The sequence below is a fragment of the Carya illinoinensis genome, chromosome 11, assembly GCF_018687715.1.
Source record: "Carya illinoinensis cultivar Pawnee chromosome 11, C.illinoinensisPawnee_v1, whole genome shotgun sequence".
NCBI classification, from domain to species: domain Eukaryota; kingdom Viridiplantae; phylum Streptophyta; class Magnoliopsida; order Fagales; family Juglandaceae; genus Carya; species Carya illinoinensis.
The window spans coordinates 36,812,535-36,827,339 of record NC_056762.1 but is presented as its reverse complement, the minus strand read 5'-3'; the positions used below and the strand labels follow the sequence as shown (position 1 = coordinate 36,827,339).

The 14,805-nt window shown below is 37.5% G+C and overlaps 1 protein-coding gene and 1 pseudogene across 1 annotated transcript; one reads left to right on the top strand and one right to left on the bottom strand.

The window, feature by feature from the left end:
• Positions 1–332: 332 nt before the first annotated feature.
• Positions 333–2,397, bottom strand: LOC122280596 (annotated as a pseudogene).
• Positions 2,398–4,763: 2,366 nt separating this feature from the next.
• LOC122280980 lies at positions 4,764–13,615 on the top strand. Its single transcript, XM_043092142.1, has 8 exons — positions 4,764–5,207; positions 6,487–6,546; positions 7,171–7,911; positions 8,011–8,145; positions 10,972–11,055; positions 12,334–12,393; positions 12,514–12,600; positions 13,076–13,615. The coding sequence occupies exons 1-8, from the start codon at positions 4,866–4,868 to the stop codon at positions 13,361–13,363; spliced, it is 1,797 nt and encodes a 598-aa protein (XP_042948076.1). The 5' UTR covers positions 4,764–4,865; the 3' UTR covers positions 13,364–13,615.
• Positions 13,616–14,805: the final 1,190 nt, after the last annotated feature.

Here is a 14,805-nt window from a genome sequence, read left to right as displayed (position 1 = left end):
ATATTATTTCTATTTTTGTGCATTGTTTTGAAATTTAAAAAAATTGTAATAATTATGTGAAAATTTTGAATATTTGAAATTTAAAAATATGTTGTGTTTGAATGATATCTAAGAAAAAAAAATTATGAAAATTTTTTAGATGAAATGAGATATTTATGTAAGTGTCCAAACATGACCTTAGTGAATTAGTTTTGTCTGCCTCAGATGTATAGTGCCTGTGGACGTGGCAATTGCAGTGACGCATTGTAGTGGGTTGCTTGCTTTTTCATATTGAGAGAGACAATTTATTGCAATTTATAACCTCGAGTTGTTGGTTTGTGAGTAGACAAAGCAATCGTCAACTCATCTCACGATTCTCAATTTCTCATCAGCATCCACGGCCGACCAAACAAATCCTAAATCAAACAAAATCCATAATAAGAGGATTGAAACAGAGGTTCTCAAGAGACTTGGAGCGATGTTTTTTCCCATTTTCTCTCGCTCCTTTTCTTGTGTCTTCAAGAGCTTAGGCCATTCATTAATAGTCTAGTAAGATATAGATCACTGCATGTGGTACATAGTTCTAACGCCAAAAGGAGCTTTCCCCATGATGCAAGCTCTGTGTGAAGTCCATAAAGTAGTGGTTAACCCATGGATATCTCACAACCTAATTAATTGGCCTTCATTTTCTGTTGCAGATGCAACCAATATGCCTTTTTCCATGGCAGCAAATGAAGCTTTTGAAAGATCAGTATCCATATCTAATAATGGCAGCTCATATGTTTAGGAGTTAAAAAATATGGAGATTACATCAACACCAGGAACAATGCCTTGGTCCGTAGCTAAGAAGACATAAAAGTATGTTCCTTCACCATCCCATTAGACTTTGTAAGTGGCCAACCCAGCACGATGTGCAACATCTCCCTTAGTATCCATGGCAGAATTGATGCTAATCTCATAATGCCATAGGTATATTGTGATGCATCAAGATATTCACAAACTTTTTTGACCCGGCTCTTAGTCTATGAACCCCTCCTTGCAGAGCTTGGTAAATTTCTTCTTTCCTAGCAATCAATCTTCTCAACTGTGCTGGGTCTCTTGACCAGCACATAGCTTCAGCTATTGCCTGCTCATTCTTCATCCCTTCTATTCTTCCAAGAATAAAATCTGGAAGAGATTTTCCTTCTTCTTAAGAAAGATCAAGCCAGGCTTGCTTCTCAAGATCGAAATTATCTACAATTAGAACTCCTTCCCATTCAAATATAACACTTAACCAACCACAACCAATCCTAAGCCGGGGATTCTGTAGTGAAGGGTTATTGGCTTTATTCTCTGGTGGCCACAAATCAGGCTTCCTATTGAAGGCAGTATCAACGTCATAATTTCAATCCTTTGGAATTAAGTCTTTTCTGTATGAATACGCCTCTTTTGTCAGCTCCATTGCAAGGGCCTTAATTGGAAAAATTCCCAATCGATCCGCTTTGAATCTCAGCAAAGTAGGTGAAGCAACAATCTCTCTACCAAGAAATTCAACAACCAGGAACCGACAGTTATCTGAAGTCCTCCGTTTGCACATCACATCCCTGACAAAAGTCCCTTGACAAAATGGTCCACACCCAAATTCCAATCAAAGATGTAGTGGCAATTGGCTCAACCATTTTTTGATTTTACACACAGACAGCGGGTCAACCCTCTCAGGATTTAAGAAAATTCCCGCATGACACAGATCCTCCTAAGCTCTTGGCGATTGAACAAAATATGAATGGAGCTTTGATCAACTCGACACCTCTAAAACCTATATAACAAACTGCGATTCGGAAATTAAGCTATACCTTCATCAACAGACACCAAATCACACAAAAAGATACGACAACAACATAATCAGTTGCAGATACCAAAGCAGCCTTTCCAAAACACAAGTCCCAACTTTATGGTACCACCACAAGCATCCCTTCAAGCAAAACTAAGCTTAAGCCATCAATCCAAAACCCCAAAGTAACGGAATAAACTATCAAATTAGTTACTAAAAATTTAAATCCAGAAAGTGAGTACACAAAACAAGAAAAGATGGAGAACCTCAAACAATAGATACAGCAAAATCCCACCAAGTTTTATCCAGTAACAAATCTTATTTCCTTCAAATGCACACAAACAAAAGAAATTATGATTATGTATTCTATAATTAAAACGTAAAAATACAGATACAAGAAAAACCTGAAACCTGTTGATAGAGAGTATGAAGGCTAAGGTGTTAAGAGGTAGACGGGGACAGGTTCTTTCGGAGGAGTAGGCATAGATGAATTTCTCTCACTCTTGATAAAGAATGTATGTTTTGTTTTTTCGGTTTATAATTTCTACAGAGGAGGAGGAAGCTTGGAGCCGGTGAGGGATAGAACGCAGCCGGCTGGAGGAACACGTGTCGTTGTTTAAGACGTGATGATAATAGTATCTTCTGGGGTTAGTACTTTGCCCAGGAATTACTAGATTATTCACGCTTTGGGACACCTGTTCCTATCTTCTTCTTTTTTAAAAAAAAATTTAGTTGTAAATATAATTACGTATTAATATGTGCACCAATCGAATGTAATTAATTAAAAAATTGATTTAATTAAAAATAATATTAATTTAAATTTTAAATATGAAAGAATCAATATACAATTTTACTTGTATGTAACAAAACTTTTTTTTTTTTTGATACGTTCGTAACTTCTTTTTTTTTTTCTTTTTTTAATTAAGTTTGCATCCTTGTTGTTTGCACATTGATGGATCTAGACACTACAAAATTCTCGAAATCTATAAATAAATTTAAGAGAGGCCTCATAATAATCGCTAAGAGCTTAATGACTTGATAGTTTATAATCTAGTTCTTCAAATAAAAAATTTGGATTCGAAATTCTCATTCCTATATATTTAATTTTAGCTCAGTTAATTGAGGTATCTTACTCATCATTCCTATACTACATATTTATTAATAAAAAATATATATAAAAAAAAGTGTGTCAATGTGTGATGTAAAAATAATGAGTTGAATTATAACTAAAATTGAAAAGATCATTACTTGGGATCGTCTAATATATTAAATAAATGATAATAATACATATAACTATTTTATAACTTATTTTAAATCAACAAGTATAATTACCACATTTCACTAAAAGGTAATTTTAATCTTAAGTTTAATTTTAAGTAGAGTTGTAGACTAATTCTAGGTTTATCATTTTCTTAATAAGTAATGCTAGATACAGTTTAGAGCATGCAAACCTGCACACTGTATTTGAAAAAAAAAATTTATGTGAATTTAAAATTTAAAATTTCAAAGAAATATGAGACATGCAAATTCTAGAATAAGGCCTAATTTAGATAGTAAGAGCTTATCATATAATTTAAATATCTAAACACTATAAATACAAACACTTTTCTATTTCAAGATTTCAACTTTTTTCATCTAATAAGTATTTAATCAATACAACTTTTTCAACCTTTCAAATAAAATACAAAAATCAATTCAATTTTATCAAATCTCAAAACAAGAATTATATTCTTAACAATATTTAACTTTATAATATATTCAATTTTTTTTCCTCTCATTTCTCAAAATTTTATAAAATATATTAATTTAAATTATTTCATTACTATTCACAAATTATTTCACTTGTTAATATCATGTTTCACGCATCTTTGGGCCAAGCTCTTAGCAACCTGGGTCTTCATTCTTGGATCTGCATACACAAAGAAAACAAAGAAACAAGAGTCTTGGTGGAGGCTGAAAAGTTTCCGATGGCTAAATCAGTATTATCTTAGTTGTTTGTGCGAAAAAGTAAAAGAGTCATAAATAGTTATTTGTACCTGGAGATTACCTTTTATATCAAGTTTCTGAAGGTTAATTGCCCTTACTTCAAGTTTCTTTAGTTAGTTTCCATTAATGTGGCATAGCTTATGGAGTGACACAATTAATACAGTATGGCTCCCTATCTCTTTCATCCTATGAATGCACGTTGTTAGACTCCTCCTCCTTTGCTCGTCAGTAGATCAAGCTTCCTTACATTTTCGGCCCACCTGCTTATACAATGTTATTTGAGGTTAGGTGTCATAAGGAGATGTCGAGGTAAGGTGTATCCTCATTCCTTGTATTTTGAAAGTCTTTTTGCGTGATTATGGACACAGGCCGAACTTTGGTGGGCTAGGTGGCTGCTCAGTTAGCCAAACTCTCCATGTTTAGACTTGTCATCTAAACCTTTGGCTCGAGAGAAAAAAACCCTCTTAGATCACTATTATTTATAAGTGATGTCATCTTGATTGTCCAGACAAGTCTAATAATATAATTTTTCTATGAATGGTCGTGGTATACTCAAAACCTTATTTCCTATGTAGCAACGTCCACGGAACTCAAAAACGGTAATTCAGAGTCGAAAGTACATTATCATAAGTGCAACTTTACACAAATTTACAATACAAACATCAATTATAATTTATATAAAGAGCTTTGCTCCTTATAAGTTTATAAGTTTATAAATCACATATTAAACTTTTTTTTATATTTTTTATTTTTTAAAATTTTATTATTATTTTTTTAGTTTATTCTTCTTAAATTAATTAAATTTTTTTACTTATTATCTAAATACCAAATATTAAAAGGAAAAAAAAAATATATAGTATATAGTGTATGAGCTTATTTTTAAAATTTTTCTTATACAGAATGTCCTGAAGTGGCAAACTCGTGGATCTGACGAACTTGGGGCCTGTTTCCAAACCGTCATAGTCTGCAGGTAATCCCACAACGGCACCGCTTCGAGGTGTGTAACCATTTTTGTCCCGGGCTCGAGGGTGCTAGTTTATGCTTGGAGTCTCTGTGAGCGAGCGAGAGAGGGGTATTGGGAAGCAGCAAAATGGGAAACCGGAGGTTTGCGCAGATATCGACGAGCGATGAGGACGAAGAGGAAGAGGCGCTGCCAAGGCAACACTCCTCGAATAAAGTGGAGGGCCAGCCGAGGCTGAGGAGGCTGAAGCGTATGAATCTTGCAGAGAAAGAAGTGGAGCCACGGCAGAAGAGGAAGGAGAAGAAAAAGAAGTCGGAGAAGAAGGATAGGGAAGTACCGCAGAGCGGCGACGAGGAGGAACAGCAGGAGGAAGCAAAACCGATCGGGGAGCCGGTTAGGATTTCGGGGAAAGGAAAAGGACGGAGGACCCATTACGAGGCATTCGAGTTTGACGGGAACCGATACGACCTGGTGAGATTTTTTTTTTTTTTTTCTGCTTTCGGATTGAAATGTGGGGTTTTTCTGAGGGTGTTGGTTTGTTGGGAATTTATGGTTTTTGCGTTGGAATTTGTGGAAGTAAAGGGAATTGAATGAAGGGAAAGAACGTTTTGGTGGGCTTTTTTGTGGGTTCTGATCCTGGATTTTGGTTATAATCGTTACTTGCAGTTTGTTGATTTATTGGTTTCATTGATAACGTAGTTGGGGGTTTTGGTGCAATTTAGCGATTGGTTACTTTTACGAAAAGTAGGTTATTTATCCTGGTAAGCCTTAATTGTTCATTAATCTAGCATGTAAAAATGACCATGTAGGTGTGCATGCTCGAAAGAAGTGGATATAAGCATCATTACCCATTCTATTGGCGTTCTATTCCGATGAACTTTCACTACCAATTTATGTTTTCGTGCTTGGATTTAGCGTTTTGGGGTCGTGTTTGGGTATTGCCTTCGATTGAAGGTATGCATAATGCATCCATGTGACTCAGAAACTTTAGGTTGTTCTCAGTAGGGCTGGGCAGCGGGGCACTCCACCCCGTCAGGCATCCGCCTGGCCAGAGAGGGGGCTCCGCCGCAGACCGGGGGCATGTGGTTTTATCTTAGATTTTATTTATGTATAAATAAAACAACATCGTTTCAGGGTTGGGTTTAACTTAAACCCCCCTCCCCTCCCCTCGTCCGTCTCTTTCTTTCTTTCCCCTCTCTCTTTCCTCTCTGAATCTCTTCCTCCCCGGTCGTTCTCTCTCTCTCTCGCCAGCATGGGGGCACACCCGTCCTCTCCTTCTCCACTTTTTCTTCTCCTTTTTGAAGCACGAGTTCCACGGCCACGAGACGAATGACCATGGGTTTGCGAAGAGACCCATGACCATTTGTGGCCGTTATTCATTTTTCAGAATCTCAGATCTGTTGTGTAACTTGTGTTTTGGTTGTTTTGGATTTTTTTTTCCAATTTTTTGTGGATGGTTGTGGATTTGTTGTTGTTTTTTCTGTTGTTTTAGATTTTTTGGTGTTTTCTGGTTGTTTTTCACTGTGGGTAGGCGGGGTGGGGTGGACGGTCGTGGGGCCAATCTGCCCCCCAGCGTTTGGACAGGGGCACCTGCCCACTGCGGTGGGTGGGTTACAGGTAGCACCCCTGGTTCTCAGTGGTTTTTTAGGGTATGTAAAAATGTCTCGTGTGCTCTCACATCTTGCCTATGATGTTGTTTTCTTTCCCTCTGTGTTTGAGATTAGCTATTTCTATCTTGGTTGTTCTGCAGGAGGATCCTGTGCTTATAGTTCCCGAGGATAAACAAAAGCCTTACGTGGCAATTATTAAGGTACTCCTGCCTCTATGAAATTACTCTTACAGTCTTCTGCCAGTGCTTGTAGTATCTGCTGCAGTTTTGTGTTTATTGGTCCTGGAAGTTTGCACATAGTCTCGTTGATATGCATCTCATGTCAACTTGAAGTTTCATTTTTGAATGGGGGGTTGATCGGTATGTTTAAATCTAATTTATAGTGAGGTGGCCTAGGAGCTATTCTGTGAACACTATATCTATTCCACTCAGTTTTGTTTAGCTCTGCAGTTTATTGCAAAAACATGAAAGTTCTTCTATTTCCATGAGTAATAGCCTCAGGTAGCCTCTGTGGTGTTCATTTTGTTCACTTAAAATACACAATCATTAATTTGAACAAACACATCTTAGTCACATATCTTCCTGTGAGCCATTAGCATGTGGACCTATGGCAAAGGCATTCCCTTTTGTGGGACTTACAACTTACGTTGTTGTTAAATTATACAACCTATCGTGTGTAACTGATGTTTCTAAGATCGTTTGGACTGCATATGGTGCTTGGGATACGTTCTAATTGACAGTTACTTTGAATATTGATTTGCATTTATATTAATTTTGGTATCCTTTGCTCTACTTCCCTCAAAGGAGTTGTTTTGCAATTGGTAGGATATTACTCGGGCAAAAGATGGGAACGTGTTGGTAAATGGGCAGTGGTTTTATCGCCCTGAGGAGGCAGAGAGAGGAGGTGGTGGAAGTTGGCAATCACGTGATACAAGAGAGTTGTTTTACAGTTTCCATCGTGATGATGTCCCAGCAGAATCTGTGATGCACAAGTGTGTGGTTCATTTTGTTCCCAAAAACAAGCAGATTCCAAGTCGTAAACAGCATCCTGGGTTTATCGTACAAAAGGTGTATGACACTGTTCAACACAAACTATGGAAACTAACTGACAAAGACTATGAAGATAGCAAGCAGCATGAGATTGATCTTCTTGTTCAGAAAACTCTATCATCCTTGGGGGATCTTCCTGACATTGAAACTGAAGATACATGTGTGGATAAGGAAGATCAGTTTAAGAGTAAACGGTCTTTAAGCAGAAAGAACATTTCACCTATTGATGTTTCAAGGGAGGAAGAAGCAAGGCCAGATCAAAATCAGACACCTGGAAGCTGTACTAATAATTCCTCAGAACACCACAATATTTTAGTCAATTTCAATGCGTTAACCGGAGACAACCATCGTGATAAATGTCTGGAGAAGCTGCTTCAAGGAATTCAATACATGTGCAACCCTGTTGACAGCATGCATGGAGATGACAAAGAAAAAGGTGGTTCTAATAGCATCAGCCATGAAAGTGAGAATAAGTGTCAAGAAGTTGCAAATGAATCTCAACAAAAGAGCCTAAAGGTATGAGGTTGTTTATGTTAGCTGTTAGATTGTTCATAAATGATTGGAAGTAGAGGAAAAACGGAAAACAATTATTTACACAAATAGTTTTTTCCGCAGAGCGGTGACTCTTTTCTTTGGCCGGATGCTGCTGTTCCTGCTGTAACTGCACTTGAGCAGGCTGCACATGATACTCTTTCCTTGGACTTTCAGAAGTATAACCAAAAGATGAGGTCGCTGGTGTTTAATCTCAAGGTTTGTTGGCTCAGTTTGTTAACATGCTGTCTAGTGACATGTATTCACAAGCACTTCTTTGCATGCATGTATGCATTCTCAAACATGTCTGCTTATTGTTTATTAGAACCTGATGCCTTGGGATTTTCACTCTTGATATTACGTAATATTAACTATGATAATGGGTTATTCCTCTGCCGCGTGCCACATGTAGGTTTACAGGTTAAAAACAAGGGTCTTACCTCTGCTAGACCTCATAAACAACTATTGTAGCCTTGTCTTTCAAGGTGGATGAGAAGATCATAATCAATTTCTAGCTCCTATCGGTATCACTATTATCAGTGACTGCTTTAGTTGGGCCTCTTCCTCTAGACTTTTTTTTTTCATAAATAAGTAAACGATATTTTTTTTTTATAGGTAAAAGAGATTTTATTGATCCACGTAAAGAGGCAAAGCCCAAGTATACAGGAAGTATACAAGAAAGAGCCTAATTACAAGCTATGTGCTATGGAAAGTAGCATAAAAGTCATTAAAACTCATTCCGTTCAATACAATAGAGGAGGCCCATAGTAACAGTGTATGAAAGAAAAAATCCCTAAATCCAGCTGGAGAGCGTTCCCTATCCTCAAAGCAGCGCCCGTTTCTTTCGTTCCATGTGCACCACATTAGATATAGCGGTACCATCTTCCAAACAGCGGCAATTTGCCGATTGCCTCCAATCCTTTGCCAGCAGTACAGTAAATCTATTACCCTCTTTGGCATAACCCATGCAATACCAAGTCTTGAGAGGATTTCGTCCCATAAGACCTTGACTACTTCACAGTGAATGAGAAGGTGAATAGAGATAGGCATAGCCCAAGTACAAAAGATGGTATAAAGATGGTATATAAGAGATAAGACCTATCTAGGTCGAAGTAGTGGAAACAAGAAAATCATGAAAGTATAGGCCATTAAAATCTAAAGTTATGGCCCATAGAAATAAAGTATGGAAAAATAGAGATCGAAGTTCCTCTGGTAACCACTCATTGTTTTCAAAAGTCTGATCGTTACGCTCTTGCCATATGTACCACATAATGCAAATCGAGATCATCTTCCACACTGCCTTGATTTGTGGGACACCTCTTGGAAGTGTCTAGCTAGCATGTAGCCTACCAACATGGCAGGCATTACGTAAGTTAACTCTATTTGGTCAAACACTTAAATCCACAAGGCTCTGGCTGCCTCACAATGTAACAAGAGATGCTCCACTGTCTCGTTGAATTTCTGGCACATACAACACCAATCTAGGATAATGACCTGGCGCTTCCTCATATTATCGGTTGTCAAAATCTTCCCCATGGCTGCTGTCTAAGTGAAGAAGATTGCTTTAGGAGGCACCTTATTCCTCCAAATTTTCCTCCAAGGGAACTGAATATTTGGTAATTGTGTGAGGGACTTATATAGAAGGATTGAACCGAGAAAGCACCCTTACCAGCAGGTGTCCACCACAGCCTATCGACATGTTGTCCATTCGGTTCCACAGAATATAGTAGGCTGAAAAAAGCCTCAAATCTGTCTACTTCCCAATCTTGCGCCGCTCTACTAAAAGTGACATTCCACTAAACTTGGTCCCTTAATCAAATCATAAGGTCTACTACTGAAGCTTCTTGATCACGTGCCACTCGAAAAACAGATAGAAAAGAACCATTTAGAGCCTCATCCCCACCCCATATGTCCCTCCAAAACTTTATCTGGGAACCCTCACCTAGCACTAGTTTAGAGTCCCGATTAAACAACCCCCACCCTCACCTAATGTGCTTCCAAACCCCCACTCCATAAGCCCCATTTACATCTCTAGTAGACCAACCACCCCATAAGCTTCCATATTTGCAATCAACCACCAATTTCCATAGGGCTTCTGGTTCCAACTTATATCTCCATAGCCATTTCCCAAGTAGGGCCCGATTGAATGTTCTCAAATTTTTTATACCCAACCCACCTGCCGAGATTCACCTGCACACCTTATCCCAACTGACTAGATGGAATTTGAATTCATCCCCCATCCTCCAAACTTCTTTTGCGTACAACTTATCATATTACTAGAAATATTTGACACTTGGTTTGATCAAGAAGACGAGTATTTTTGGCCAGAACTAGTGTGAAGATAAAGCTTTACAAAAGGAATCAAGATTTGAGTAATGGTATATATTTCGTAGTAGAAGCATACCACATATTGGTTTTTGAATTTGGGGAAATGGGAAAGTAATTAATAGTAGTAGCAGTACTGATAAAAAAAAAATAGTTGTAATAGTAAAGGTAATAAGATTTTAATGAGCAGTTGGTGCAAGAGATCTCAAATTTAAATTGGTTTGATGGTTGGTTGAATTAGGCTGTTGCTGAAGGTGTACCTTTAGCTATGTCTGAGAGAATTTACTTGTATTTTTCATTCTCTGAGGCATGTTTCCACTCGGTTAATACTTTTTAAAAACTTGATGCATTTACTGACATAATATATATTTCCTTTTGGGACGTCTTATCAGTATTATTGAGGCTGATAATATTAGAAGTTATAACTGAGAGAGTTGAAGAAATCTATGCTTTTAATTGATAAGGTGGAGTTAGTTTTTATTTTTTATTTTGACATGGTTTGCGTTCATACTAGACTCTTCTTCAAGCTCTATCAATTGGCTTGTTATTGGTCTTATGCAGTTAGGGTTCAGAATGAGCAAAGCATATTAAATTGGTTTAATGGAAAACACAATCTATCTTTAGCATGCCTACAATTTGTTTCAAAGCTGTTGCATTTGTCCCTAAAACTTTGATGTTTTGTTTTATAAATTTATCTCTTTATTTTTTATGTTTTTGTAGAACAATGCACTTTTGGCTCGACGCCTTCTTAATGGAGAGTTGGAACCATCAAAAATACTGAATATGTCTCCAAATGAGTTAAAGGTATGCGGTTTGTGCTTTCATCCTCTATGCTTTTCATACATGGATGTTTCTCAAAGGAAGGTTAATCCCATAGTGACTTTAGCTGGAGTTTGTACAGGATATAAATTATTTTGATGATGCTGAGAATTCCTTCCATTGTACATGATTACTGATTTATGTGAAATAGAAATTTCATCTTATCAGACAGAAGTTGGCATTGTGGTGTTTGATTTGCCGATACGTGGCTCCAAAAAATTTAGGCCTTGTTTGGATTCAAAAAGTATTGCAACTCATCTCATCTAATCATTACAGCTTTTCCAAATTCCTAAACAAAATACAATAAACAATTCAACATTTTCAAATCCAAAACAAAGTAATATTAACAAATAATATTCTAGCAATATTTCTTGTATAACTTCTTGTTTTACTTGGGCTATGCCTATTCATATTAATACTATCATTTACCTATCAAAAAAAATATTCTAGTAATATTTTATTCAACTTTCATCTCATCTCATCTCAATTACTATCCAAACCTCCCCTTAACCTCATACATTCTTGCTTTAGCTTGCTAGTGTGGTTTGCAATTGGTGTCTATCTATACGACCACTTTTTTTTTTTAACAAATTTTTGATGAGATATTGGGGGCTGCATACAAAGAGGGCAGCCTTAATAGGTTGCTTTCTTGGGTTGATGGCCTGAGCAAATGAGCATACTGAGGATGTCCCTTTCTAGAGAGAGTCCACAACATCTTATCTACCTCTTTGTTTCTAATTCCTGTGGAGTACAATAGGTTGAAGAGTTCTGAGAAAACACTATCTTCCCAGTCATGGGCTGCCTAGAGGAAATTATCATTTAACTGAGGAGAACCGCCCAAGATCTCCAATAACTTGGCCATCGATGCCTCCTGGTCAAGCAATCCTTGCCGAGGGCTTGTGCCCCCCAGGATTAGTCAAGACGCTATTCCCGGACACCAGGTGCGAATAAAAAAAAAAACTCAGCAACAAGTAATTCATAAGCTTGTTGCTGAGTTGACATTGTCAGCCATCACATTTAACCTTTTACACACCAGCCAATTCTCTCTTGCTCATATTTTGCTTGCTCCTAAGAATGGAGGGTGAAGTCATGGTATAAGTCCTACTGCGTGTATTTATGACCTACCAATCAACATATAAAGAGAGAACCTTGTTGGAGACCAATGCTATGTTGTTTGTCTCATGCTTTACATTTTTCATTGCTCCTTTGTATTTTTTATTTAGGACAAGTGGGGAAAAGATCTACACTGAATTTTATTTGCAGGAGGGGTTAATGGCTGAGGAAACAGCAAGAAAGGAACCTGAGGAGTCAGAGCGCATGCAGGTCATCTCTATTGACTCATTTTGATATTTACTTTTTTAGAAGTATTTGGTATTAACTATGAATTATTACTTTTTTTTGGTGCAATGCGCTCAGTTTTTTTTATCATTTCTCCTGAAACAGATGACAGATGCTCGTTGCTCAAGGTGCAATGAGTTTAAGGTCGGCGTAAGAGACATTATACAAGCAGGACATGGAGAACGCTATCAGGTTCTAAGAATGTTTTCTTCTTCCTGTTGAATTCCTATGTATAATCTAGATGCCTAAATCTCCTCTTCTTGCCCCTCCTAAACCCACCCACCCCCCCCCCCCCCCCCCCCCCCCCCCCCCCCCAAACAAAAAAAAAAAAGCCCAAAAAAAGGTTGCTTGTGTGAAAATATATGACTATAGATCTACACATGACCTGTGAAATATTTGAAGCACAACCAGAGTCTATCAAGCCAAGCAACATCAACAAGAATATTACTTACTAATTGTCCTATATGGAATTTCACTGGTGACTAAGTTTATATAAACAATTTGGTAATTGAGGTTGTATCGATGATGAAAACCCTTGGCAGTTAGTTAAGATGGCTTTGATTCAAAGGCTGTTTCTGGTAATGATTCAACATTTGTGTGGATGTGTATCCAATCATTGCTTCTTCCAATTGCCATTGACTTCATTCCCCTGGTTTTGTGGATTCAGTTGGAGTGTATTGCCTGTGGCCATTCCTGGTATGCCTCTAGGGATGAGGCATCCAAATTGACAATAGATGCACCAAGTACATCCAGAAGCGTTGGCACTGCACCTTGGGCCACTGCCAAGTTTGAAGATGTAGAGAAGAAGCTGGTGAGCCCTCGTGAATCTGACAAGTCGGCCAATGATGTTCTAAAAAATGCAAGTGATGCGAGCATGCCTGTCCTGGATTCTCAGAAATCGTTTGGCAAGTCAAAAATGGAAGAAAAACCTGAACCTGCTAGAAATGACGACTAGAATCTGTTGACCGTTGTGGTTTTGGGTCACTGACGAAGTGTTTTATATGTTTGATGAATTACCCTTTTGTATAGTTTTACAGTTTTACTGTTGGTGGGCTTAATGTATACATCACACTAAGCTGCAGTTTTTTTAACTTTTTTTAATCTAGCCCCGAGCAAATAGAAGTTATTATCTCATACATGTTCCCCTCTTGATGTTTTGGATAGTGTTGCTATTTATGTTTAATCAAAATCCACTACTATTTACTAAGACCTCTTTTATTTTCAGTTCTATTCGCAATCTACCGTTGCAAGAAGTATGGTTTTTTTTGGTTATTTTCTGAATTTTCTGTCACAAGTGATTGCATAGAAGAACATGTCAATTTAAGAGTCTGTCCAATTTCTTTGATTGTCCATTACAATAGATGGACCACTCTATATAGAGAGCTGAATGGTTTGATTCTGAAACATCCCAAGTCGATATTATTCTTTTATGCTAAATGGTGAGGCGGCTTTGCAGAGCCCATTATACAATGCAATATCAGATATCTTTGAATTTTTTCATTTATGGAAAAATGGTAAAGAAATCAATTGATTCAAATACCAGTGCCTGCAGACACTGATGGAAGCAATCAAGCTTGATAGATATGGTATCTGAGCAGCAGTGATCATACTTGCCAATGGAGGGTGCAACTGAAGGGAGTAGGTTGGGCCATAATTTGGCTTTACCCATCCATTTTAAATTTGTGAGGTACCTTGTTAGTCTAACCCAATTAAATGGGTGTGCCAGAGAGAGGAAGGGCTACAGATAAAACAAAAAAAAGTCTTGCTTGGATTGAAATCCTCATAAACACAAATGTCACTTTGGGTACTGTTCTGGATTACTGAGAGTAGTTGAGGAAAAGCAACTGTGTTCTCTTCTTCCTAAAGTTCTATCAGAGCCAGTCATCCACCTCTTCTGCAACTAGCAGTCATGTGTATGCCATGTCAGATATAAATCTGTGCAACTAACATAGTTATGTGTCATACCCACGTTGGCAAAACGTTTGAAATGAGTCTTCATGTAACAGAGGTATCCTTCTGTTTTAGGACCAATCCATGATTAAGCACGAGGACCGACAATCTAGTCTTGTCTTAGGAAGATTATTTTTCTTGCTAATCATCTTATCAAATTATATTTCTTGGTCATCCTAAATTTGTTCTGATATTCAGGCAGCCCACAAGATTATTATCTCAGATTTTGTAAGATTAAGATGTTTAGAGACTGATCAAGATATTGGTATTATCTCAGATTCTGTTTTCAAGTACTTTTCATAAATATAATGCCTAGATCTTGTAGTATTAATAGGGATTTTTTTTTTTTTTTTTTTTTTTTTTTTTTTTCAGGAAGAGCACAAGATTCCGTGGATCGGATCTGACCGACCACCACGGAGATTTTGCCTCCTCCAGCCGACACGTCAC